Consider the following 23,461-nt stretch of genomic DNA (forward strand, 5'->3'; position numbering starts at 1 on the left):
GGATATAGCTTTTACTGTCAATATCCACAATATCATCTTCAGTAGAAATGTTAAATGGGCAAGAATGCAGTATACCGGACAGCTTCCGCCATTTTGATAAGGATGTGCACAAGCTTATTCCATAGTAACAGTTTCTATGTTATTGAGATGCCATTTTTGACACCTCACTAAAATAACAGGGGGTTTGTGGGTCTTGCCTCCCACTCAAAGGCTTGAATTTGTAATTAAATTAAATGTTTAATTACCAAAGTAGATACAAAATACAATGTATTTGCTGAAATGTGGCTCCAACGGATGTCACTGATGAGGATCTTGCACGCAATGATGGAACTTCTATTTTCAAGTACCTTTTCGATGTTGATGTCCAATTTTTCATGTTTATGCATCGTTTTGATATTCAGTTTCAAGGTTTAATCATTTTAAACCATACAAATACATTTTTTCTGCTTATTTTGAGCTTTATTGCCCTATTTTTCAAATAGTAATGCTGTTGCGTGCGGCTTTATTAGAAGCACCAAACAAACATGGCAGATAGGTGTCTGGTGTAAAGCTTGTGTACAGTTTAAAGTTTTATTACCGCTTATCCTTTCATGTGTATGGGATGTTTGCTGTTTAATGAGTGCTTAGCAAAATACCAACTAGATGAAGATGGCCTGTAAGTAATCAACTCTGGGCCAGACAAACCAGTAATTAACATAACGTAGGGGTATGGATGACACACAATCAACCAAGTCACCGAGCCTGACCACCTGATCCATAAGTCACCTCATACCACAAGTACAGGCTGCTGGGGACCTTGGAATCCCCCCAGGGTGATCATGTGACTTGCATCACTTCTGGCTCACTGCGATGTAACACAAGCTGCCATAAACCCATCTCACTCACTTACCATTCGTGTTTGCAGCTGGCATCAAGAGAGGTCTGATCGAGGTCGCCTCTGATGCCTGACTCTCTGACCTCGAGGTCTCATCCTTCTTGTCCAGTCTGTCTGCCGTCTTCTCCTCCCGGATGAACTTGCGCTTCTGCATGGCCCGCTTCAACACACCCACGAGTGCCGAGATGGTGAAGTGGTGGTGGAACTGACTGGGTCTGGACCAAATAAGCATACATACAGATGATGAGAAAATCAGCCAATCTTTACTGTCATGTAACCAACTTAGCTAGTGCTGGTGCAGTGATAGCTATGCTTGACAGGATCATGATATCAGTAAATATAGTGACAGGTGATCATATTGCTCAGACAAGAAGAGATATTCATTTACCTTCATCATCAAAAAACATCTACCAAGATAGAAGGTCAGTGGTTTAAACCCCTACCCACGTCATACCAAAAGATGTTAAAAGGAAATCTACTTGCTGTAACCCTGCCTGGCACTCAGCATTAAGGGGGCTAAAACAAGAGTTGGCCAACTCAGAGTTAGTATACTGTGTCTCAGTGGGTTATCGATGTTAAACTGCAGTATGGTATCTCAGATGGGTAGCCCCATAAAACAGATAAAAGTCCAGACTAGTGCTAGCAGCCATACAAACAATCATGTTCATGCACATCACTCCAGTGAAACAACCTTGAGGTGAGGTGAAATGGGGTTTAACTTCGCGTCCAAGTTTATGCAATAATATAGCGATGTGCATGCACGTGTGTGTGTGTGTGTGTGTGTGCTAATGCCGATTTTATAGTGCTAGCCCACTGAGTTATGCCACAGTTTTAACATGAATACCCCTCTCAGACACCGTATACTGACTCCCAGCCAACCAGTCCTTGTTTTAGCCCCTTGATGCTGAGCGCCAGACAGGGTAACAACAGAAACAATCTTGAACATGACGTCAAACCCCATTTCCCCTCACTTGATCAACAGATACCAATAACAAGCTTTAGCTGTCAACATATGATTAAACAATACAACATCCCATGGTCAGTACAATATTGAATACACACATAAATGTATGTAATATAAATGCTTATCTGGTAAGATACACACTACACATCTTCCACTTACAGCTGATCCTTGACAAGCTCTGTGAGAACCTTGAGTCTGGAAGCCAGGATTCCTGGTCCCCGGAATCCCATAGCAGAACACTTAGCCTTCAGGATCTGGCCTGAGTCAGGTTTGATGAGCGCGACAGTACGGAAGGAAGCGCGTACATCGTGAGGTATGGAGTTGGCTGGAGACTGAGACCCAGGGTTGACAGTCATGAACACACCAACAGTCCTCCTCACAGGAATCTGGCAAGGAAGGAGGAATGAATAATCACAAAAAGTCCTTTTTAAACTTATGGGAACATCACCATCTAATAATCTGTAAATTATCCGTCCTCTGAAATAATTACAACACCAACAGTGTAAAAGAGACTTTTTTTCATAGCTAAAAAAATAGCATGATTATATTGCCATTAGGGTAATATTGATATGAACCTAGAGTACATAATATTAGAGCCCTGTATATTCTGATTAGGTTTCACAAAGAGGGGTAAATTTTGATGGTACCATTGTCCCAAACTACCCTATCAGCATGTGTTTGTGTAGGTCTTCTAATGACAAGAAGTGTTACCCGTGGTTATATTGATACGTGTCTTGTTTTCTTATGTAGATATTTTAATACCATATATTTTCTTATGTAGATATTTTAATACCATATATTTTCTTATGTACATATTTTAGTACTAATCGGCTGTGCAGTATGAATTTCCCCTGGGATGATAAAGTCTTATCTTAACTTATCTTACCCCACTGATCACATCACAATCTTCCCACTTCTGATGCAGTTTCAGGTGTAAGTACTGAAGCTACTCACCTCTTGTCCGTCCAGCAGTGAAGTGAAGGGGAGTCTTGCCTTGAGGGCCTGCAGCACACACTGGACATGGTCCAGCAGGACGGCCATGGCTTCACGGTTCAGACTCTGGGCTTCATCGAAACATCCCCAGCAACCATCCTGTATCAGCCATGAGAGACGATTAGGGGGATTTCCATACATCAGTGTGACAAAACATGGCAAGGCTAGCAACAACCTCTCCAACAAATTAGAATGAGTGAGTTTAACACTGCTTTACAATGTTACTGTTTAAATCATGGTATATGGCATGCCTGGGCCCGTTCATCAAAGTGATTGTAGTGCTATGACTATCATAAGCCTATGTTAAAGTATGGGAGTTATGATCCCCTTAGCACTAAGTTCACTTTGTGGAACGGGGCACTGGATAATGTGAGTGGAAGGACAAAAGTGATGTAGGACATAGACATTTACAACTGTGCTGAAATCCAATAGCATGGGTTTGGTGCTGACAACCAAGTGTCATTATTGGGGGAAACTGTGGATTTGGGTGAGGGTGAGGGTGAGGGTGAGGGTAAGTGTGAGGGTGAGGGTGAGGGTCGGTGTGAGGGTGAGGGTGAGTGCGAGGGTAAGTGTGAGGGTGAGGGTCGGTGTGAGGGTCTGTGTGAGGGTGAGGGTGAGTGTGAGTGTGAAGGTGAGGGTGAGGGTGAGGGTAAGGATAAGGGTGAAGGTAAGGATAAGGGTGAGGGTGAGGGTGAGGGTGAGGGTGAGGATAAGGGTGAGGGTGAGGGTCAGTGTGAGGGTCAGTGTGAGGGTGAGGGTGAGTGTGAAGGTGAGGGTGAGGGTGAGGGTGAGGATAAGGGTGAAGGTAAGGATAAGGGTGAGGGTAAGGGTGAGGGTGAGGGTAAGGATAAGGGTGAGGGTGAGGGTCAGTGTGAAGGTGAGGGTGAGGGTGAGGGTGAGGGTAAGGATAAGGGTGAAGGTAAGGATAAGGGTGAGGGTAAGGGTGAGGGTGAGGGTAAGGATAAGGGTGAGGGTGAGGGTCAGTGTGAGGGTCAGTGTGAGGGTGAGGGTACGTGAGTGAGTATGGTTTTACCATGCTTTTAGCAATATTCCAGCAATATCACGGCGGGGAACACCAGAAATGGGCTTCACACAATGTACCCATGTCGGGAATCGAACCCGGGTCTTTGGCGTGACGAGCGAACGCTTTGACCACTAGGCTACCCGACCGTCCCCAGGGGGTGAGGGTAAGGATAAGGGTGAGGGTGAAGGTGAGGGTAAGGGACCCTTTACAGAAACAAGGATTTGATCAAGTTATTTGCTAGATAAATCTCGGACGGAAAAAGTGAATAGGATTCAACAATGATCTAAGTCTGAAAATTCAAAGTGTTGTTGCAACACTGGTTTTAGCAACCTCTTACCATGGCTATTCCTTGTGTAATCTTTCCAATACTGTTAGGGTCGAAGTGTGTTGAGCAGTGGAACAGTCCCAGGAAGGTGCCCAGTATGTTAGCCAAGCCCTGAATACAGACAAAATATGCATGAAACAATGTACCAGCAAAGGAATGAATCACTAGATACTGTCTTTAACACCTCACTCAGCAATATTTCAGCTATACGATGGCGACCTGTAAATAATAAAGTGATTGATAATGTAAACAATGATCCATTTTGTCAAGGAACAAAGATACAAATATGAACCATCTCTAAGTCGCCCTCTTACAACCAGGTTAAGAAGTAGAGTATCGTTAGAACTCATTAATTTTAAGAACTCGTTAAAATCATCTTAGCTGACTCAACTTCTGATCACTGAGGAACTGTATTACCATATTCAACGTAATAAGCGCCCCGCTCTAATAAGCGCCCACGGCGGTATTTGTTAATATATTGGCTAGTGATCAATCCCAATTAGCACCCCTTCTGATTGATCAATGTTCACAAGACTTATTTATTCGCATACAATACGCACTCGTGTGTTATATACACCCTTTATTATGGGCAATAAAATTCTAGAAAAATATATCTGTCGTACATAAACATTTCAGGCTGTCAGCATAAACCACAAAATGTATCTTTCAACTCTGTTTTTTATTCACCAAAATAATATTCTAATAAGAGCCCCCTATTTCTAATTTTGAGAGCGCCCTTGGCGCTTATTACGTCAAATACGGTAATACACATACACCAACAAGGGTAAGAGAGTTGTGAATACTCTACCTTCACTGTCTCTGTCTTGCCCACACCAACTGGACCTGTTATACATGTTCCCTGGCTCTGGTTCAGGGCCTGGGACATGGTCAAGAAGCAGCGTTCTGTCACAGGGGTCAAGGCCACACCCACATTGGTTCCATGGAATTCATTGCCATACTGATAGGAGTTGTCCAGGATCCAAATCAAGGGCTCCAGCTTCTCCTCTGTCATAGAAATTTTATATTTTAACATCAGTTAATGTAATGTATCTTCTAAACATTTCTAGAATCAAACATCACATAACAAACCGGTATCTGCAGGAGGCCCGGTAAATACAAGACACAATCTGTTTGTTTGTTGGACACCGCACTCATCAACACTCAGCAATATGATGGCAGCCTGTAAATAATCAAGTCTGGACTAGACAACCCTGTGATTGATATTGTGAACAAGGTACGATGACGCACCATCAACAAAGTCACAGAGCATGATCACCATAATTTTGGTCGCCCTTATGACCAGCAGAGGTTGCTAGTGACCAGCTCTAATCCAGAATCCACAAGGGTGTCAGTTTTGGGAGAGAGTGACTTAACTAGTGTCAACTCTAACATACCAATTGGTTGCATGTAGCATCGTATACTTCTCCTCCACTCAAAGTCAGTCGGCTCGCGCAGTTTTCTAGAAGACATGTTCTCCAAGATGTCCCGCAGGAAGAGAGATTGCTGCAAAGAAAGCATGCTGTGTCAATACCTCAGTGCACATCACCTGCATCCCCCTTGTCATCTCCGACCTCCATGGTCCGAGGCATACAAATATGCACCTTAGGCTAAAAAAAATAATACTCTTGGTTCTCAGGCAAAGCCCGCACCATCATAAAGTCTGCGGCACATTATGTTTTCACTTCCATTTTCAAAAGTATTTAGAAAAATCCCAATACTTTAAAACAATGCGATCCAATATAGCATGCAGTTACTTCCCTTTACATGCACACTGTTTTACTGCGCATCTCATGTTAAGGTAATGGCGGCAATAGGAGTTTGTATGCTTGTTTATGTAGGGAGGCCCTTTCCCAGGTTGATGGTACACAACTGTCTATTTCATTACATACGAGTTTGAACAAGCAAACAAAGACAAAACCACACATGCCCGCACTATATTTTCAAAAGACATTGCCTGAGAACCAATTCTTTTATTTTTTTTAAGCCTTAAGTTCTTCTCCCAAAAAGTAATTGTCATTTCCTGATACAGTTGAATGAGTCGGTGAATGCTTTACACAACTAACTGGTAGAACACTTGTGGTGGACACACCTCATCAGCTTGGTCAAAGCTCGGGATTGGTCATCCATTCCATTATCTTGGTGTTCTGTTGAAGGTTATGTTGCCAAATGTACCTGACAATCCACATTCTTAACCTATAGATACCCTTACATTTATTCAAAGGCTCGAGGAAGAGTGAATGCTGCTTTTAGCAATATTCCAGCAATATCATGGCAGGGAACACCGGAAATGGGCTTCACACATTGACCTCCAGTGGGGAATCGAACCCAGTATTTCGGTGTGATAAGCGAAGGTTTTAACCACTAGACTACCCCACTCAGCACTCCTCCCAGGCAAAATGTTACACGCCTCTGTTGACCTATTGTGATGTCAGTTGCCTCTCATGGGAAACATCTGGTACCATACTGACTAGAATCCTAATGATGATGTAGTTAGTGGCAGATTATCCTGGCAACATATCTATCAAGTCTCCCACAACATTGCACAAAACATGGATGCTACTTACTGCAATCATACTCTCCAGACGTCCTTTATGTACAGGTAACATGGGTTCATCGATGGTCCTCCAGGCTCCGCGGACAAGGACAGAGGACAGTTTGCCTGTGGTGGCCACATACTTCCTCAGTGTCCCCTGCAGTGCCTTGCGGTCATACTTGACCTCCGCTATACCCTGCTCACACTCGCGGGTCCAGTGATACAACATGCCCATGCGACACACTTGGGACGGGTACTGAAGGAAAACACCAATATGGATCAAGCAACGTGTTAGGGGTGTACAATATATCTGGTATACATTTATGTTTGTGACATCATGAACAATGGAATGGCATCTTCAATTATTTTCAACACAAGTTGTTCATATCTTGTCACATTGTTATGTCCCTCTTTGCAAACAATGAAAGTATAGGAACAATTAGGAGGAACTAGTCAATCAGTATTAGGTAAAAAATATACACAGTAAAAAAAGTGTTGCACCCCCACATTAATACGTTTGATACATCACAACATTTAAAACGCCCGACTCTGGTTTTAATGGTAGGTATTCCTTGGGGATCTGATGTGAAATGTGTAATGTTTTCGGAGGGAAGATGATCACCAAAACGTAGCAATCAGCACGTGAATTGCATGGTGCATGACAGTTGCAGATTGCAGTATCTTCTTAAGCTCAACATCACCTATAAAAGATGTTCTCTGACAGCCCAGTTTATTGTAACCCACAATGCTGGGTAGACGATTGTCAGAAGCAGTCAAGTGGCAGATTATTGGCCTTCATGGAGCAGGTCTTTCGTTCAAGGAGATTGGCAGAAGAACCGGACATCACTACTCAACAATAAGCCGTTTGGTCAGAAAACACGCACAAACTAATGATGTAAGGAATCGCAGACCCTCTGGCAGACCACGTAAGACCACAGTTAGAGATGACAGAGCGTTGTTGAGGGTGGTAAGGCGTCATCCATTTGCTTCAAGCACAACCTTGAAACGTCTTTGGCTTCCTCGTCAACAGTTCAGTACCCAGACCGTGAGAAATCGTCTTAAAGGTGCAGGGTTGAAGTCCAGAAGGGTTATCAAGCGACCTAAACTCACAGACAACCACAAACGACTACGTCTAGCCTGGTGTAGACTGAGACAGAACTGGAACTTGAGGTCCTGGAGAAGAGTCCACTGGTCGGACGAAAGCAGGTTCCTTCTGCATGTTGTGGATGGCAGAGTGAGAGTATGGAGGCGTCCTGGAACAGCTTATACTGCAAGAAACATCATGCCAACTGTACCATATGGAGGTGGATCTGTTATGGTCTGGGGATGCTTCTCATTTGATTGTAAGCTTGATTTAGTGACCATACGAGGCAACTTGACAGGGGAGCGCTACATCCAAGAGGTGCTGAATCCAGTTGTGGTGCCCCATTTTGACAATCATCCACTGGCCACCAGACCGATATTCATGGATGACAATGCCAGACCACATCGTTCACGAGCTGTGACCCAGGTTATCCACAACAATGCTCTGACGCAGATTCCATGGCCAGCAATGAGTCCAGATCTGAATCCTCTGGAACATGTATGGGACATTGTGGGACGCCTGATTTATCGTCGGGACCCTCCTCCACAGAACTTGCGTGAATTGGAAGCAGCATTACACGAGGAGTGGCAGCAGCTGCCCATGGAGCGATTCCAACGTCTGGTGAGGGGTATGAGACGAAGACTTCAAGCTGTGATCCAAGTGCTTGGTGGAAGTTCTCGATATTGACTTACTGTGTTCGTCAAATCTCCATATGACATTCTTACCCTATTGGATGAATTTGGTCACTAAAAATTATTGAGATGTCACCATACTTAATGCGTCTTCGTTCTTCGTTCATTTTTCGTAAAAGTTCAGCATGAGATTATTACATGCCATAAGGTCATGGAATACCCCATTTAAGTTCATTGTATAGACAATACACTGGTTTGTTGGTATGCACGAAATCCTGGTTATAATATTAATTCGGTTATCTTTACACCCTTTCAAAACACCCCTCCATGAAAAAGTATAGGGGGTGCAACACTTTTTTTACTGTGTATATAATGCTCAGTGAGAATAACTGAAAATAATTACACCACTATCCATGCCCCAGTGGGTAACATGCCTTTATGACTGCTTACCTTGGAAGCAAACTCATCAAGAACGACGCTGTTGTTGCAGTCCTGGATGACACTGGTGTTCATTTCATGTAGAGTCTTCCCCACCGAGTCCCGCAGCTTGCCCAGCCACACCTCCACACCATCACTCAGTGTCACCTGTATACAGGAGATTACATCATACACTGAATATTCTGTAAATACTAGAGTCTCCCCACTGAGTCTCGTCCCACCTTCACTCAGTGTCACCAGTATACAGGATGATATTACATCAAAGATTGTATATTACCTTATCAGTGAGAGTGAGAGTCTCCCCACTGAGTCTCGTCCCACCTTCACTCACTGTCACCTCTATACAGGATGATATTACATCAAAGATTGTATATTACCTTATCAGTGAGAGTGAGAGTCTCCCCACTGAGACTCGTCCCACCTTCACTCACTGTCACCTCTATACAGGATGATATTGCATCAAAGATTGTATATTACCTTATCAGTGAGAGTGAGAGTCTCCCCATCGGCACTCTGCACAGCCACAGCATCCATGACGATGACGTCATCCACCAGACCTTCAGAAGGCAACATCGTTGGCACATGCTGGGACATGCTGGGGTTCAAACTCTGCATAACAGAGGGGCATGATTATATCCACTGGCCTAACTAAGTAAGAGTACATCACTTCAAACACTGGTACAGATCTATGTCATAATTTTCTTATTCAGATCTAGTTAATATCTTTTAGGTGACTCAAAATTTACAAATGTAGAAACATATTCACATTGTGACATTTATGTCAGATTTTAATGATTAAGAAATACAATCTACTGACATTTTATTCTTTTAAAGAACAGGATTGTTTTGATTTTTTATGCAAGGAAAATGTTTCTGTTTCTTATAATTATCAATTCACAGACTACATGTATATACTTTTCATGACAATGCATTCATAATTTCTACAATTAACAACAAGTCAGAAATTAAAAAAAGAAGTGAAATGAACTAAACACTCCGAACTAAAGTTGCATATGGAGACTAAAACTGGTTTGTTAATAAGTAGCCATGCTGCTCTATCTGCTGGAACAAGAAGTGAAAATTGGGTTAGTCCGATTGCACTTCATTTTCAAGTCAAATCAAATTCTGCTGCATCTTGTTCAAAGAAACCAAATTAAAATCCAGAATACATATCAAGTCAACATGTTTTAAATTTCACTTTCATACTTAAAGTATCAAAACATCAGTTAACTTTCTGGAACATGCACTGAATATGACTTGACTGTTATGAATCGCAACCAAAACATACTAAACAATGTTGTGTCACATCCTAACATCAAGTTTCTTCAACGACTAAACTCAAATAAATGCATCAATTATGCATCTGACTCGGAAGTGTCTTGTCCCAATACTTCAGGACACCCTGATGTTCATGAGAAGGCTTCCAAATAAAGCCTGGCTACCGTATATCCTCTATTAGACGCCCAGGCTTCTATTTATTTCGGACAAGCCTTTGACCCGGCGTCAATTAGAGGCCACGAATGTCCCGAATCGTCGTAATTTAGGTCCCAAAAAGGGATCATTAATTGTATCAATTGATCGACCCGGCTTCTATTTTTTGCACTGAACAATTGACCGGGCTTCTATTAGAGGCCGGCGTCTATAAGATGCCCAGCGTCTAATAGAGGAAATACAGTATTTCCACACCAGACTAGTTTCCCCAACACTGAATATCTTTGTTTACGGCTGTAATTACAGTCTGTGTCATGATACAACACATATCTTGATTGCAAGGTCATGTTTCGATACAGGAAAAGTAAAAGAACCTTATCACATTCATAGAAACATAGTCCATCCTTATATGGAAGAAATAGAGAGATCCAAGTCTTTGAGAGGCATGTTGAAGTCAGAAGAACATGAAGACATGGAACTTTCATCGATCAAGAAATGATCCATAAAAATTTCAAGTCTTCATAGAGAGGTCTATTCATGCATTAAGAAACTTTGTGTTAATCAAAACAGTTCTTCAGAACTGTTTAAATAAGGTCAGAAAATAGTGTTTTTGTGATTCATTTTCATACCATCTCCATCTCCTATGGATTGTTGTATCGTCTTGTATCAGTACATTACCTCAAGATAGGTTTCTCATAAACTTCACAAAGTATCACAATGCCATCATAAGCTTCATAAATCTCACAATATTGTATGCATATTCATTTATCTTTACATATGTATGAATTATCTTAACATTTGTTAATCAGTTACAGAACATAAACAAATGATATATACACCAGTCAAAAGGAGTTAAAGAACACCCAATTCTTTTATAATACTACAGTTAATCTATCAATCCACGACAGAACTCTAGTAATGAACGAAAAATAATTTACAATGAGCCAAATCCATGCCCTTAAAGCATGCTCAAAGTGCTGCACTTTTACCCACACCAATCAATCAGTGTACACTCAATTTTCGTTCTCAGCTCCCTGGAGAGTATACAACCAAAGCTGCAGTGAGGTGCCAGAAGGTTCACAGCCACATTGCCATCTCATCCTACCAGGTACCCATCCACTGCTGGGCCAACAGAGGCACATTTAGAACAAAGTCACTTGCCTAAGGAGACACCACATATGCTACAAGTGCTTCATTATGGGGCAGGACCGAAGCCCTAGAAACTCTCAGGAGCCAAGCTGCTGAACGTGGTCACCCATCCAAGAACTCTCTGTGACCGATGTTGCTCAACTTCACCTGATTCTGACCAGTGCACTGTGCACAGTGGCACCATGAGGCAATCAGGTGTTCTCTAACTTCTAGTATATTTTGAAGTAATTATTTGTTTGTGTTTGAATATGCATACAAATTATAAAGCTTATGGCTATGCACCAGACACCCTTCAAACCCTGACAGTCCAATGTCTGAAGGCCTCCCCCAGGGAAAAGTCTTAACATGGAAGCCTGATGTGACACACCATCACACAACATGGGCATGCAGTGACTGAGCTTACAAAACTGGATCTGGAAGTACGATTATATGACTCCCGAGATCTCTGGCGGCCACCCGACGGTCTCCCTGAGGGGACCTGGGCTACCTTCTTCCTGTCATGGCCTGACGGTCTCTCGGTGACCTTGCCCTTGCTCGGGACCTGTACCTTGTCCTGACAAAAACCCATATTTCAAGCTAGATCTACTTCAGACAAATATGTACTATCTACTCTCAGTAATGATGCAAAGATCAAAACAGTGTATTACAAAAGTGTTTCAAAACGTTTTTCTACTAAATAATTAGTCACTTCTGTACTAGGCATCATGCTCTATGTTTGGTTGGGAATAGAAGCAAATTCACAAAGATCTGCTTCCTGTTTGGGTTTCAAAGTGCAATTCTCAAAGATTTGCTGAAAGAAATGAATTCGTAAAAAACATTTTCTACAAAGGTTTGTCCACTCTCCTAATGTCTACTTTACTAAATAAAACTAATTATCATCACTTCTAAGAAATGAAGACTAACAAGTCATTAAAAGCAATACCGAGATATTTGTTATCAGTAAAAGGACATAATTAGATGAAACATGTAAAAGGTATTATCCTGGCAAGCATAAAGTGTTCAATTACTAAAATTAGCAAACATATTTGAAATTCTTACAGTATCTTCTTCTTCCTAAGTAGAAAACAAAATGTTCAAAACGTACAAAAAATAATAAGCAAATACTTCTATTCTTTTGTAATCTAAAATCAGTATGAGTGAGTGAGTACGGTTTTACGCCGCTTTTAGCAATATTCTAGCAATATCACGGCGGGGGACACCAGAAATGGGCTTCACACATTGTACCCATGTCGGGAATCGAAACCGGGGCTTCGGCTAACGAGCGAACGCTTTAACCACTAGGCTACCCGACCGCCCCAAAATCAGATAGAAGTAAAGATGCTTTATAAACCAATGGCTTAATATGATCAGAACTTCCAGGCCCTCTGGCTTTTCCCTCGCTCACAGTTTCACATTTTAAACCAAAACTTTGGAGACATGTTTTATCGTATACATCCATATATCAAAATCCAACTTTGCAATGCACCTCTTCTATTAGTATGGAAACTGTTCCCTAAATTTGAAAAGAATCCATGCTGTGGTTTCAAGTCATAGGTTGCACAAATGTTTAGGTAAAATAATTCAAAGTAAAAAAAATGAAAGATAGCTGTGTTTTTACCAAAAATCCAAATATTTAAATCAACTTCACACTACAACTCTCCTATTTGTATAGAAAGTGTTCAACAAGTGTGAAAAGAATCTATGCAGTAGTTTTTCAAGTTATAGGTTGCACAAAAAAAATGTCTTCAGAAGGACGGATGGATGGAATTCCTTGGTAAAACTATATACCCCCATCCATTACTTTATTGACTGCTAAAACATGTGACACATTCAACCAGCACACTATGGTAAGGAACATTGTTTCAATTTTTTAAATGAGGAGTCTGATATAGTCAGGGTGGCAATGTGTTGCCTTTTTGAAATCTAGCCAATCATATTGTTTGATAGGCAAAGGGTCTTTTTTGGATAGTTTTTCCTGTATGTATCTCCCTTCTTGAAACTGTCCACAAAGAAAAAAACCAACAAATATATCAAAATATTCAAGCTCCCCTGCTGATAAATAAAACTACAACATGCTTAAAAAGACTTTTCTTAAAAAGAAAACATACTTCACAAACTTAACCAAGCACACATCAGTATACACAGACATCAACAATGAATTCAAATTCATTCCACTTTCAGTCCAAGGATAAAATATTGACCATACACATCGATGCAACGCTCGAAAATTCATATTTCAAACAACTGTGCAGTGATGAATAAATCCAATCCATGCAAAAGGGAGACAACTCTTGTGCAGAGTGCATGAACAGTGTCTGATTGAAAAGCACTCCACTACTTACACGACGTTTGTGTTTATTTACACTCATATATGAGATTGAATCGTCACTCCCCTAGTGAGTGAGAGCAAGGTGTTAATTACATTCAAAAACTGGAGACAACTTACATAAATGGTAAAGACATAAGAAATATACATGTGTATTCAAACTAATCTAATACGTGAAACAAGTAAAGTGAAAGATTTATGAAGGGAGGTTCCACCACCAGATCGTACATGACGTTAAAAGCTGATACCCACTAATGAAACAGATATACTGCAGGGCCATTCTTTTTAATAATATATTGAAACTCCTGAAACAAAAGCACTAAAATGACAAAGCAAATACTTACGACTCATCATTTTACAGATGTTAATCCATGTAATGACACATCATAAACAAATTGTTCAGTGGGTAATTGTGTTTTCATAAATAGAAACTTAAGTTCTCGTTAACTAACAATTCAAGCGTCTGAGACAAAGGTTTCTGTTTATCCAGAAATTTCTCCAGTTTTGGGTATTCCACCTTGAAGTACAAAATACACACCACTGAGGTGATATCTTTTTGAACGAAAATAATATAGGTCTAATGAATGCACATGCTAATTAAAATGACCAAAAATTTATTCTTTTTGCTTGTTTGTTTGTTGTTTAATGCCGTACTCAGCCATATTCCAGCTATATGACGGCAGTCGGTAAATAATCGAGTCTAGACCAGACAATCCAGTGATTGACATCATGAGCATTGATCCACTCAATTGGGATACGATGACATGCATCAACCAAGTCAGCAAGCCTGACCCCCTGATCCTATTAGACACCTCTTACAACAAGCACAGTCGCCTTTTACAGCAAGCTTGGGGTGCTGAAGACCTATTCTACCTCGGATCTTCACAGGTCCAATTTATTCCTGGATGAGTAATCACTGAATGCAACACTAGCAATCAGGGTCCAGGGCTCACTTTAGGAATTTCTGATATGGGCCCTTTATGTAAAAATTTCAAATATTCCAGAGGTATACCAGACAGCTCAATGTTAAAATGCCCTATTGTATTTGAAAATGTGGGCCTTTTTTTCAAATTTAGGGGCTTTTAAGCACAAGGCCCCACCCTTGAATTATCCCTGAAAGTCAATGAGAGATTTTATCATTTGTATCCTGATAAATGGATTGTTTAAAGACCGCAAGTAGCGATCAGTCACTGGATTATTAAAAATTCCCTTCAAGTTAGATGATTACATTGTCTAAACAAAGTGACTCAAGGGACCGAGAAATGTCACGCAGGATTGAATGCCTGAAGGATATATTCTAGTTATTTGAATCAAATATTTTATCGTTATTGAGTCCCGGTTAAGATAAAACCAGACATCCCACCATTTATCAGACATCTTACGTGTCAACCTAGCTTGTGTTTTAGTTTACTTTGTGGCCTGTGCACACCACCTCTTTTTGACAATCCTAGATCCACCTCTTTTCTCCTTCTTCAAAAGATATCAGATTCTTACCTATATATGCTAAATCAGAATGACTCTGCAGTACATCCTTGCAGTGTTTGAAATTATTTAAGAATACAAGTACAGTTCTTTTGTATGTATAGAGAAGTGACTTACATTTTGGGACTGTAAAACAGTTTAAGTGAAGCACTCATTCTTTCGAGTTTAGAGAAATAATTACCATGAAACTGGCCTAATTTTCTGTTAAGTTGTGTCTTAACTTATGGCTCTTATTAATTTCAAACACTGATATGAATGTGCGACCCCACCACCAACTGACCACAGGGGTACTCACATAGATCTGAGTGAGACGTTTGTCAATCTTGGGTGGGGTGTTGGACCTGTGTGGGGACGTGGTGGAGCGGGAGCGGTCATGAGGGGTCCTTCTCCCCGTGGTGCCACCCCCTCCACTGTATGTCTCCTCCCCATCTTCCTCTACCACATCTTCCTGCCCCTTCTCCAGCCGGACATCATGAATCTGACTGAAGATCGATCTGCAACACAGATGAAAATGTAGGTCATAGGTCACGTCTCGGACAATAAATCAAGCACAGCCTACAGTGACAGTATCACAACATTTCCTCCACCTCAACCTTAACCTTGATGAGCAACATCACTTTGTCTTTCCTTGTTATCCTTTCAAATACACATTGCACAGGGTGATATTTAGTGAGTGACTGAAACTTTTATGCCACAGTCGGCAATATTCCAGCTAGCTCTAGCTGTAAAGAATCCAGACAGGGGCAGGAACTGGCATCATGATTTGTTTGTTTGTTTGTTGAATAACGCGGCACTCAGCAATATTCCAGCTATATGACAGCGGTCTGTAAAGAATCAAGTCTGGACCAGACATTCCAGATATTGACATCAACAGCATCAATCCAGGCAGTTGGGATACGATGACATGCATCAAATCAAGACAGCGAGTCTGACCACGCGATCCCATTAGTCGGTTCCTACGACAAGCTTGGGTTGCTGAAGACCAATTCTAACTTGGAATCTTCACAGCATGAGCAATTATCTACCTCTTCACGGGTACGATCACACATGATCAGATTCCAAATTCAATCACTCACTACTCCACAACAGAGTGACACACATATGATACAAAGTTTCCATTTATCCCAAAAGGATTCCACATATCAATCGATACTCTCTGACTATGACTTCAATAATATAAAACAAATATAGGACAGAAAGTGACTCACTTGAGATGAGGTCTGACAGAGTCCAAGTCATTGGGTCGGCTCAACATTGCCAGCAGGATGGGGTCTGACACGAAGTAGAAGCGAGGAAACGTCCTGCGTTTGTTGTCCAGGTAACCAACAAGAGACTTGAAGCAGATCTCCAGCTCCTCGTGGATGTGACGCAGCACAACAGCTTTAGGCACCTCTCCACCATAACAACACTGGAAGAAAAAACAGAACAAACACATAAGGGCAGGTACAAGCTGAACTGTAAAGAGATTGACAATGACATTAATCCAGGGATCTGTATCCAATGCTCGTTTTCAGGACGAGTTGACAGGAGGAAAGTTTGGCACATCACCTGCAGGACATTCCTGGTGTCGAAAGCTCTCTTCATCATCTTGGTCCAGCCCTTGTCGATTCGGGCAAATCTCTTGGCCTCCTGAGGCAGCTCCTGTCAATGTGGAGATGTCCATGCAGTATTAAATCATGATGATACAATCATCTAGGGATACTTAACCCCACAGCCAACAACTAAAATACTCTCTGATTTAGCTACAACATTTACAATTAATAATTTTACACTCAACTCAACATTGCAGCTATCAACAAATCCAATATTAACCCTACCAGCTATGGATTAACAGAACCCAACCTCATTAAACCACCACTTACCCTGACGGCTATGGCATTACTGAAGACTGCCTCCAGGTACTGCCACAAGTCCTGCACCTCCAGCCACAGCTCCAGCACCTGGGCCACCTCCTTCAGCTTCTCAGCCCAGGATGCAGCCTCATCCCGCAGCGGGCCGATGTACCTGGAGGTCAACATGCTGGCCAGCAGGGCCTGAGCATCCTCCAGCTGCTCCAGCAGACGCTCCGTGAAGGCCTTGTCCAGGTACATGGGGCCACGCTTCTTGTAGTGCTCGAAGTTGAGCACCTGCTCGGTCCACTCTTCCTCCGTCATCCTCATCTTGATCTCGAGTTCCAGTTCCCGACAGGCTCCTCGACAGATCTCCTCGATCTCTGTTTTGTGTCTGGAGTCACACAGTGTCCAAGTCATTACTATTACATAAGCTTAACTTTGCTATTAAAGGAGCAAAGTCTCATTGAGTGCTATATGTTTGCTTTAAGGTCGACTATTCATGGCAATCATTCCATTTATGTTACTGTTTGCAAAGCTGGTCTCAGCATTATGATATATTCCAGTATTGTCCCAAATGATTAAAGATAAGGACATCCTTTGTTCATGACACTGTTAGTACAGTAGGTTGGCTGAGGCGATATCGATTAATATAACCACATTTTTCTTCAATACTAATTCTCTCTGGAAATTTATCCCTGATTCCTCAAAACTTGTAAGATTTTGTGTTAACAGGCAAGACAGCCACATGTCCATGTTGTACACAGGATGACCCTCACTCACTTGATAAGTCCGATATCAAGCAGGTGGGTCAGCTTGAAGACATTGGCCTCCAGTTGGAAGGTGCTTCCTGTCACCTGCATCACCTGTAGCCAGTGGCGGTTCCGGATTTCCTGGAGATCATCATCATCATCTTCATCTTCATCATCATCATCATCATCACAAATGATACATCTCTAGTTTTGGCAAATCTATCATACCACAGTATTTTTGTGGGTTTAATTTTTCCTTTCTTGCAACACAAAAACTGCAAGGTGAATTGATTGAATGCTATTTCAAACTCCAGCATCTCTGAAGCAAATTATTCACTTTACATTTTTATCCATTTCCTGAAAATGTTCCTATTTAACATTGTATGGTCACAAAAAGAAACAGTTTAAGCTCACAATCACTGTGGTATGACAGAGCTGAAACCCGCTAGCTCCTGGCATTAGAGGTGTTCTACAAAATCATAGATTGTTTGTAAAATAAAACCATTAGTGTAAAAAGTGTTAATTGTCATTGTTAGTGTTAATAAATGTTAAAAAATGTTACAGTAACACAAAAATATGTACAAGTTTAGGTTACTACAAAACATGTTTGTTAATTTTATTTCATGAATATTACTAATGAAAATGATAGCATGCCAAAAAACATAAAATTTCAAACTTAATTTTAGTATTTATGAAATAAATGATGAAAACTCAAGAGGGAAACATAACATGCATATCCATTATACATTAAAGCTGACAGCTGAGAAATATACATGATCACCACTGATTACATCGGAAGGGACGGAGGATGTGTTAATCAGGGAGTTAGTATTGATTGAACACCCTTTCTGTAAGCTACCTTTACACATCTTCAACAGATCCCAGAGCCATGTAACAAGGATCAGAGTACCACCTTCCACTGATCCCAGAGCTGCCTTGTCAAGATCAGAGAACTGCCTTACAAGGATCAAAGAACAACCTTCCACAGATGCCATCTCCATCTAACGACGACCAAAGATCCCACCTTCCACATATCCCAGAGCTGTCTAACAAAGATCAAAGGACAACTTTCCACATATCCCAGAGCTGTCTAACAAAGATCTAAGGACAACTTTCCACATATCCCAGAGCTGTCTAACATAGATCAAAGGACAACCTTCAACATATCCCAGAGCTGTCTAACAAAGATCAAAGAACAACTTTCCACATATCCCAGAGCTGTCTAACAAAGATCTAAGGACAACTTTCCACATATCCCAGAGCTGTCTAACAAAGATCTAAGGACAACTTTCCACATATCCCAGAGCTGTCTAACAAAGATCTAAGGACAACTTTCCACATATCCCAGAGCTGTCTTACATAGATCAAAGAACAACCTTCCACATATCCCACAGCTGTCTTACATAGATCAAAGAGCAACCTTCCACATATCCCCGAGCTGTCTAACAGAGATCAAAGAACAACCTTCCACATATCCCAGAGATGTCTAACATAGATCAAAGAGCAACCTTCCACATATCCCAGAGCTGTTTAATATAGTTCTAAGGACAACTTTCCACATATCCCAGAGCTGTCTTACATAGATCAAAGAACAACCTTCCACATATCCCAGAGATGTCTAACATAGATCAAAGAGCAACCTTCCACATATCCCAGAGATGTCTAATATAGATCAAAGAGCAACCTTCCACATATCCCAGAGCTGTCTAACATAGATCAAAGAACAACCTTCCACATATCCCAGAGCTGTCTAACATAGATCAAAGAACAACCTTCCACATATCCCAGAGATGTCTAACATAGATCAAAGAGCAACCTTCCACATATCCCAGAGATGTCTAATATAGATCAAAGAGCAACCTTCCACATATCCCAGAGCTGTCTAACATAGATCAAAGAACAACCTTCCACATATCCCAGAGATGTCTAACATAGATCAAAGAGCAACCTTCCACATATCCCAGAGCTGTCTAATATAGATCAAAGAACAACCTTCCACATATCCCAGAGATGTCTAACATAGATCAAAGAACAACCTTCTACATATCCCAGAGCTGTCTGGGACAGACTGTGATGGGCTGTGGTGGTGAACAAGGTCCTAACAGTTCCACCCCCCTGAGGAAGATGAGTCTGGGACAGACTGTGATGGGCTGTGATGGTGAACAAGTTCCTAACAGTTCCATCGCCCTGAGGAAGATGAGTCTGGGACAGACTGTGATGGGCTGTGGTGGTGAACAAGGTCCTAAGAGTTCCATCCCCCTGACGAAGATGAGTCAGGGACAGACTGTGATGGGATGTGGTGGTGAACAAGATCCTAACAGTTCCACCCCCCTGAGGAAGATGGGTCTGAGACAGACTGTGATGGGCTTTGGTGAACAAGGTCCTACAGTTCCACCCCCCTGAGGAAGATGAGTCTAGGACAGACTGTGATGGGCTGTGGTGAACAAGGTCCTAACAGTTCCATCCCCCTGAGGAAGATGAGTCTAGGACAGACTGTGATGGGTTGTGGTGGTGAACAAGGTCCTAACAGTTCCATTCCCCTGAGGAAGATGAGTCTGGGACAGACTGTGATGGGCTGTGGTTTACAAGGTCCTAACAGTTCCATCCCCCTGAGGAAGATGAGTCTGGGACAGACTGTGATGGGCTGTGGTGAACAAGGTCCTAACAGTTCCACCCCCTGAGGAAGATGAGTCTGGGACAGACTGTGATGGGATGTGGTGGTGAACAAGGTCCTAACAGTTCCACCCCCCTGAAGAAGATGAGTCAGGGACAGACTGTGATGGGCTTTGGTGTACTGATGACTATGGCTGTGAGACTAGGTGACATTATTCAGCTATCATCTGAAGCGTTAACTGTGTTAATCTATCTACTTGCACCTATAGCAGTACATCTCATTTTCTTAAAATTTCTTTAATAAGCAAATGACTTATTCTTGATTGTCCATGAAATATTAATGTTTCTTCAATTCTGAACATATGCATGTTAGAAGGGATACAAAACACAACCCAAGAACATGTAAAGATGGGGATTGCACATTAAAAATGCTAACGAACAGACATCTTGTTACAACAGACATTCATGACGCAACACATTGAGGTAACATAGCATGCATATGTCAATATTTCCAGAGACAGTCAATTCAAAACACCAAGACAAAGTTCATTCTTAAAGTGTCAATGTTTTCTTAATACCCCATAGATTAAGACATGCAAAGTGACTATGTGGCACGAAGTGTAGCTGTAGCTGAAAGAAGTGCCATGCAGTCAGGACCAACAAGGACCGACCAGCATGCAGGACAAGGAGCTAGGACAACATACTCTACCAAAGTATTCATACTCACTGGCAAGCCATACTTATTTTGTGCCTGCATTGTCACGAGCACAACAGAGTTAATATCATACAATCTTCCATTTGATTTCTGCGGGAATACATTACTTTAACTGAACTATGTTAGTTTTTTTAGTTTTGTTTAACCCTGCACTTAGTACTATTCAAGCTTTTTTACAGCCGTCAATCCAGACAATCCAGAAAATGACTGACACAATTGGGAAACAAAGACATTATATCAACTAAGTCACCAAGTCTGACCACCTAATCCATTTCATAGCCTCTTACGACCAGCAATCCAATGAAGAACCGGGTACAAAATAGGTCTTCAGCAACCCATGCTTGCTGTAAGAGGCGACTAAACTTGTCGTAATATCGACTAACAGGATTGGGTGGTCAGGCTCGCTGACTTGGTTGATGCATGTCATCATGTCCCAACTGACTAGCTCGATGCTTATGATGTCAATCACTGGATTGTCTAACCCAGACTCAATTATTTACAGACCGCCGTCATATAGCTGGAATATTGCTGAGTGCGGCGTTAAACAACAAACAAACAAAACTTAGGTTGCTTGGGACATTTATTCTTACCCAGAATCCACATGGGTGGAGGCTAGTCTCTTCCCTGTCTACCATATGTTCAACGTTCTATTTTAAAACTAGGATCTACCATGTCTACCACATATCCAAATTGAATGTGGAGACGTCTATGTCTTATTACAAGTAGTCAGGCATCATGAAATACTAAGTTTGATTAGCTCCTGAAATGTAATAGTGCTGATTAAACATATTGTAATCCAAAATCATCTTTTATTATATAGAGCAAACATTTCCACCATTGATTGGCTGAGTAGTCACATGTCATTTGAAAGAAACGAATACAAACTCCAAATCAGGTCTGATAGTTTACTGTACTGACTTGAGTTACTAAAAATAGAATAGGAATTACCCGGAAGTGGTTTTCCCGAAACCTAAGCCAATCAGATGTATCTGTTTGTTTCAACTTTTGACTCCTTATTATATGATAGAACAATTATGGACCTTAAGATATGGTTCAATACATGAGGTCGAAGTTGTTTTTTTCAGGCCCATAAAAACAGGTATTGACCTCAAATAAAGACCATAATTGTATAATAATTACAGGCAAATACAAAACTAACACTGGTACATATGAAAGCACTTCAACAGGTTGTACAAAATAAAAATATTTGTTTTGTTTCTTTGTTGTTTACAGCCATGCTCAGCAATATTCCAGCTATATGATGGCAGCCCCTAAATAATGGTGTTTGGACCAGACAAACCACAGATTGATATCATCAGCAACGTTTCATGCAATCAGGCTACATCAACATGCAACCAACCAAGTTACCAAACTTGGATAAAAGCCAACAGGTTATGATAATATTGGTAAGATCAATAAATCAATCAGAAGTATCTAGTATTTCAATCCCTGGTATTGTCTGCTTATACTATGTGTACTTGAAACTGAAAAACGTTATCAGCATTAAAAATAGATTTATGATTTATAAAGAGTGGTAACTGGCAGATCACCCATACTCATTAACGGATGAGAAATGATTAACAATCTTAAGACTCTGCTGGATGAACTCACCTTTGATGCGAGGTTGTGCAGCAGAGGGAAGACCTCGAGGTATGTCTGGAGCTGTGTCTTGAGGTCATTGTATGCATCCCAGTCCTTCAGCTTGCTGGGTAGAGCAAGACACTCGTCCCAGTACAGCTCCACCTGAACAGAAGGAAAGGTCCCTCAGTTACATATGAGGCTAATCATAGTTTGACGACTACTACTACTGATTCGATGAAAGTCCATTTTTAAGTGACTCATAATACTGTAACTAAAGCACAGAGCTAGAAACTTGAGACATCTGTCTTTGCCTAATGTGCTGCTTTATCCAGAGTTCATGATGTGCATCTGTGAAAGAACTGCAGGTTTTGTGGTATTTCTCTATTTCAGAGGCTACACCTCATGATGATAGACATACAAAGAAAAATGTTCATCAGCGTTAAAATTGGCACTAGTCCTATAGTCTGTGCCAAACTGCCCAATAGTTAAGGTATCATAAGGACTAGTAGAAATTTGCCATTTTTAAGGGGTTTTGCTATATATTATCATTATAAGGACTAGTGGACTATTAATGTAAGTTTCTACCACTGTTCATGCTATTAGAAACTTGATCACATCATATTTAATATCACAGTAGGGATAGCAAAGGGTTACAAACATAACCTGATCATGCATGTATAACAGACCACACTAGCTATTAAGCTACTGCCTCTAACATATGTCTACAGCCAAACCGT

The 23,461-nt window shown here is 41.2% G+C and overlaps 1 protein-coding gene across 1 annotated transcript in view; it reads right to left on the reverse strand.

Moving 5' to 3' along the window:
- The window catches only part of LOC139473769 (uncharacterized), a 109,441-nt gene that overhangs the window by 58,615 nt on the left and 27,365 nt on the right, over positions 1-23,461 (reverse strand). Inside the window, exons 26-40 of the mRNA XM_071256521.1 lie at positions 22,755-22,886; positions 17,847-17,956; positions 17,097-17,457; positions 16,783-16,875; positions 16,443-16,642; positions 15,530-15,728; positions 9,345-9,476; positions 8,880-9,014; positions 6,745-6,969; positions 5,575-5,683; positions 4,989-5,185; positions 4,193-4,291; positions 2,793-2,930; positions 1,998-2,224; positions 890-1,089 (exon numbers count right to left, since the gene is read on the reverse strand). Of these exons, the coding sequence (XP_071112622.1) occupies positions 890-1,089; positions 1,998-2,224; positions 2,793-2,930; positions 4,193-4,291; positions 4,989-5,185; positions 5,575-5,683; positions 6,745-6,969; positions 8,880-9,014; positions 9,345-9,476; positions 15,530-15,728; positions 16,443-16,642; positions 16,783-16,875; positions 17,097-17,457; positions 17,847-17,956; positions 22,755-22,886 (2,557 nt within the window). The remainder of the gene's footprint in view (positions 1-889; positions 1,090-1,997; positions 2,225-2,792; positions 2,931-4,192; positions 4,292-4,988; positions 5,186-5,574; positions 5,684-6,744; positions 6,970-8,879; positions 9,015-9,344; positions 9,477-15,529; positions 15,729-16,442; positions 16,643-16,782; positions 16,876-17,096; positions 17,458-17,846; positions 17,957-22,754; positions 22,887-23,461) is intronic.

Source organism: Haliotis cracherodii, unplaced genomic scaffold, assembly GCF_022045235.1.
Source record: "Haliotis cracherodii isolate W230 unplaced genomic scaffold, xgHalCrac1.p SCAF_3, whole genome shotgun sequence".
Classification (NCBI taxonomy): Eukaryota; Metazoa; Mollusca; class Gastropoda; order Lepetellida; family Haliotidae; genus Haliotis; species Haliotis cracherodii.